This window comes from Arachis ipaensis, chromosome B03 (assembly GCF_000816755.2).
Source record: "Arachis ipaensis cultivar K30076 chromosome B03, Araip1.1, whole genome shotgun sequence".
Lineage (NCBI taxonomy): Eukaryota > Viridiplantae > Streptophyta > Magnoliopsida > Fabales > Fabaceae > Arachis > Arachis ipaensis.
Window position 1 is genome coordinate 11749556 of NC_029787.2, and position 5546 is coordinate 11755101.

The 5546-nt window shown below is 36.2% G+C and overlaps 1 protein-coding gene across 1 annotated transcript; it reads left to right on the top strand.

Annotated features, from left to right (window-relative positions):
* On the top strand, positions 2106–5176 carry LOC107629516 (disease resistance protein RPP13-like). Its single transcript, XM_016332326.2, has one exon. The coding sequence runs from the start codon at positions 2279–2281 to the stop codon at positions 5039–5041; it is 2763 nt and encodes a 920-aa protein (XP_016187812.1). The 5' UTR covers positions 2106–2278; the 3' UTR covers positions 5042–5176.

The window sequence follows — 5546 nt, forward strand, 5'->3', positions numbered from 1 at the left end:
TGGCTTTTCCAAAGAAAAGTTTCAAAGAAAAACAGCTAAGACTACAGTCGAAACCCAAGTATCGACAAACAAAAAAACTACTGTTAACAAGGCGCTTCGAATGTAATTCAAGAAAACCATGCTTAAAGGAGAACATAAAACTGTTAAATAAAAACATCAACCTTGATGAAAAATTTCGAAAGAAAGAGGGGCACGTCAAATCCGCAAGTCACAAACGTTTCTCTCAAGGCAAGATCTCCAAAGGCTCCAAGATGTTGAAATTTTTTTAACCAAAAGCAATTACAAAGTAAACACAAAAGAAGAAAAGATTCTTTGCAAAAAGAAAAGGAAAAAGGATTCAACAGTTGGGGAAACGAGAAGAAGAAGAGTAAAAGTGGCCTTTATAAGAAAGAAGGGGAAAATAAAGCCGTTTGTCCCCCTCTTTAAGGTGTGCGCGAAACTCAAGGAAACTACCGCGCAATGTTCGCCGCTCGTTAAAGAGGCAACAATTCAAATTTTCAAAAAACACATTGAGTACCCGACCTCTAGAAAGGCGAGTACCCAACATCCAAGTAGAAGTCACGTATTACTTGAGCCCAACCTACAAAAAGCTCAGGATTTAAGTATGAGCACTGTTCATACCCTAACCCAATAAAAGGAGCCAAGCCCAACAAGCAAAAAAGGCCCACCAAAAAATGTGGCCTCCACAAACGTACCCGACCACCTTAAAGAGGTCGGATACCAATAAAGGACCCCAGCTTTACTTGCTCAAGCAAGTAACTGCCTCCGCAAATATCTCCTACTATCTCTATCTTTTCTAAAAGATAGTTTCTAACAAACTCCTAAGATAAAGGGAACGGTTACCAATCAATAAAGATGGAACTACTCTAACAAAGGTGATTAACATTCTATTATAAATACATCGACACTCTACAGGTATAATTCACGTTCTAATTCACTAAAAATTTGCCTAAAACCCTTGCTAACTTAATTATCGGAGTCTCTTGCAGGTACCACCCCGCACCTCCTCAGAAGAACTTGGACAGGCAGCACTTTGGCACCAAACAAGTCGAACGCTGCCATCCAAAGGAATCTGTACCTCACATTCAAATCTAAATCAACGTTTCAGTCTTTCAGGTAACCCGCTGAACATCAACTATTTTAAATAAGTGAGAATCATACAAAAAATATTTCTTATTATTGGTCTATATCATCTATTTTAAATATGTGTCAATTATCCAAAAAAAACTCTCTGATATTAAAAAGAAATCCTTAATCAATACTCTTAATTAATTAAATTTACTATTTATCATTAAACATTTTAATTATAAAGTAACAGTTAAATGCTATTAAAATAATAATATTAACTTTTAATTAAAGTAATTAAATTACATATAATTATAGTCTACTTATTATATTATCAACAAAACTCTTACCACTATTACTTAATTGATTGCATAATTTCGCGGTTTTCGCCCATGAGTTGTTAAAAATCTTCCAATCACTTTTAATTTTAGCATAACATCAAAATTACACCATAGAGTATATCATTAAAGAAACAAGCCAATATTCATATTTGATTTGTAAGTTTGTTTAGTTTTATATATACAAAATAATCAAATACAACAATACTAAGTAAATAACTACAAAATATTACATATGACGAACTTTAATTATTTATTTTTAATTATTATTCTGTAATATTGCAGGAATTATTTTTCACGTGACTGTGCAAAAAAATATAATTTACAATACATTATTTTAAGAGTTACATAGATTATTTTCTAGTTAATTATAAAATAAAAAATCATCAATCATTGTAAATTATCTAAAAAATTAAATATAAAAAGTTTATAATATTAATTTTGTGCGCGGATTTAAATCCAGTATGGAGAAATAGGAACGAAGAGTACACAAGAGTTGAATCATATAGCTCAATTTCATATTCAATCTCAGATAGATCCTCAAGTGCATGTAGAAACGCAGGTTAAAGTTATAGAGTGGTTAAAGAAAACAATGGAAAATGGTAAATTCCAGAGGATATAGTAATGCAGTAAAAGTAAACTGGAAACAGCATCCTATGTAGAAGGTGCAATAATGCAGAGTCAATGAGGATTAAGGAGAAGACAAAGGTACAATACAGCTGTCTGGAGTAATTTTATCAACTGCATTATTTATTGCATTCCACTTTAATTTCCATTCACACTTCAGTCTTTCTTACTTACAGCAACCATCATCAGTTCAGTTTCTAAACACAAATCAATCCGTTCCTTACTTACATACACCCCCCCTCCTTCCAATGGCAGATAGTGTGATTTCCTTTGTCCTGGACAACTTGTCCAAATTGCTAGCACGTGAAGCCAATCTGCTATGTGGCGTGGATGAAAGGGTTAGATCCCTTGAAAGTGAGCTCAGCTTCATAAACGTGCACCTCAAAACATCTGAAGGGAAAACCAAGAAAGAAATTGACAAAGAAGTTTTTCGTCAGATTAGAGATGTTGCGCACGAAGCTGAGGATGTCATCGACACCTTTGTTGCCAATGTGGCTATGCACAGACGTCGAACCATGCTGGGGAAGATGCTCCATGGTTTTGAACATGGAAAGTTGCTCCGTGATGTGGCTGTGAAAATAGACAGCATAAAAGCCACTGTCAATGACATAAGAGACAACAAGATGAAGCTCAGCGATGTTTTTCAACAAGAAGGTGAATCATCATCAGCAAGAGAGGACGAGGAGAAGGTGCTGTTGCTGCACAAGAGAAGAAGAAATGTGGAGGAGCATGATGTAGTTGGTTTTGTTGGTGAATCCAAGGCAGTGATCCAGCTGCTTAAGGAAGAGAGTTCCCAAAGCAACGTTGTGTCCATCATCGGTATGGGTGGGTTGGGCAAAACCACCCTTTCTCGAAAGGTCTATAACAGCGATCAGATGAAGTCATATTTCAATTGTCGTGCATGGGTTTTTGTTTCAAATGACTGCAGAGTTAAGGAGCTTTTGCTTGGCCTTATCAAGTGTTTGATGCCTAACGCTGAGAGCGAGCTTGGGAAGAAAAAGAAGGGAAAGAAACAGAAGCGAGGAATACAGAAACCAGGTGACCTCTCTAGCTTGGGTGTGGACGAACTAAAGCTCATGGTGCGGAATTTCTTGAGCATGAAAAAGTATCTGGTAGTCCTTGATGACCTCTGGAAGACTCAAGACTGGGATGATGTAAAAGATGCTTTTCCAAACGACAAGAATGGTAGCAAAATACTCATTACTAGCCGTTTGAAAGAGGTGGCATCCCATACAAGTCCATATTATCCTCCTTATTACCTTCAATTACTCGGTGATCATGAAAGTTGGGAACTCTTTTCTAGGAAAGTGTTTCGAGGAGAAGAGTGTCCTTCTGATATAGAGCATCTTGGAAAACAGATGGTCAAAAGTTGTGGCGGTTTGCCACTCTCCATTGTTGTTTTGGGAGGGTTACTGGCAAACAAGGGGAAGTCATACAAGGAATGGTCCAAAGTTGTGGGACATGTCAACTGGTATCTTACTCAAGATGAGACCCAAGTCAAGGACATTGTGCTCAAACTCAGCTACCACAACTTGCCTTCAAGACTAAAGCCCTGCTTTCTGTATTTCGGGATCTACCCTGAAGATTTTGAGATCTCTGTAAGGCCATTGCTGGAAAAATGGGTTGCTGAGGGATTTATTCAACAAACTGGTACCAGAGATGTAGAGGATGTTGCTGAAGATTACTTGTATGAGCTCATTGATCGGAGCTTGGTTCAAGCATCCCGAGTGGATGTTAATGGAGATGTGAAGGCATGTCGCATTCATGATCTTCTTCGAGATCTTTGCATATATGAGAGCAAAGAGGACAAGCTTTTTGAGGTTTGCACAAATAGTAACATTTTGGAGACATCAAAACCACGCAGGCTTTCTATCCAATGCGGCATGGATCGGTATGTTTCTTCAAGCAACAATGACCATTCATGTGTCCGCTCTTTGTTTTTCCATGACCCAAAAAGGTGTGAGATGAAATGGCTTTTCAAATTCTTCAAACTGGTTCGGGTATTAGATCTTGGGCGAAGCTATTGCAGCAAAGTCCCTTCCAACTTGGGCTTATTTATCCATTTAAGGTATCTAAGAATATTCGTACTAGGAAGTAGTTGTCAAGTCATTCCAGATTCTATATGCACACTAGAAAATTTACAAACTTTGGACATATATGGGCTGCTGCATACAATATATCTCCCTAGGAGAGTATGGAACCTCAAACAACTTAGGCATTTAAAGAGTAATGGAACCTTCATCCTACGAGGCCAGCATGGTTCAAAAGCAGGTGATCAAGTCATGTGGAATCTGCAAACCATCTCTATGATTAAATTCAATAGTCAGATTGCACGCATGATAGAGAAAGGAAGGTTTCCGAAGCTACGAAAGTTGGGTTTGCACATCTCCTCGGTCCATAAAAATAATGTGCATGAGTTGTTATCAACCCTTCGGCGATTAACTCATTTGAACAAGTTGGAACTTTCCTTTAAAAGGAAGAAGGACTACATGGATTGGCACATGGGGCTCAAAGCAATTGAATTGTTACAAAGCCTGCAACAGTTGTCGAATCTGAGCACATTACAAGTTCATGGAGCTTTGGACCTTGCAACGTGTGATATTGCTTTTCCTGCATGCATTACAGAATTAACCTTGGCAGGCATTAGCTTCATGAATGATGATGGGGTGAATGCCATTGGTAATCTTACTAGACTTAGACGTTTGAGATTGTCTCGATCATTTACATTTGATATTCTCTTTGAGATTAATTGCAGTGCAGGCAGCTTCCCACAGCTCCAGGTTTTTGAGATGCTGGAGCTGAATGTTAACAACTGGAAATTAGGCAATGGTGCAATGCCATGCCTTCAAACTCTGCTTATTGGAAGGTGTAGAAGGTTGAACAATGTCCCAGATGAACTGTGGTCTTTGACTTCCCTGAGACAAGTAAAAGTCATGAAACCCTCCGAAGCATTGTCTGATGCGCTAGCAAATTTGGAAATGAAGGATGGATGTGACCTCATAATAACATAGTGGTATCCAGAAGTAGTATAGATATTGAGTTTCAATCAAATTTAGCCTTAACACTTATCATTATAATTGGTATTTAAATGTTATTGCTCCGATTAAAATCTTCTAAATGATTATCATATTTGTCCATTTAAATCATATTATGACTATTAACTTTTTTGTATGACCATGTATGATAGACTGTTCTAGTAATAGTTCTAGTATTACATGTTTCATTCTATAACATAATTTTATGATTAGATAATTAATTTAAAAAATTATGACATACAATACTATTCTCTATCTTATTACAAAATAGATCCAGTATTGATATATAAAAGTTTATAGTAAACTTAAGAATTTATATATTACTAGAATGAGATTTGTGCTATGCATAGGAAGATAAATTAATTATACTATATAGTATATTTTAATATTGTTTAGAGATTGATTAGATAATATATAAATTAATATTAAATTTAAATTATTTTATATTAAAAATATTTTATAAAATATTTATTTAGTAATT

Bases quoted from the DNA above. Each gene is read 5' to 3' on its own strand.
- LOC107629516 (XM_016332326.2), top strand. From the start codon at position 2,279: ATGGCAGATAGTGTGATTTCCTTTGTCCTGGACAACTTGTCCAAATTG.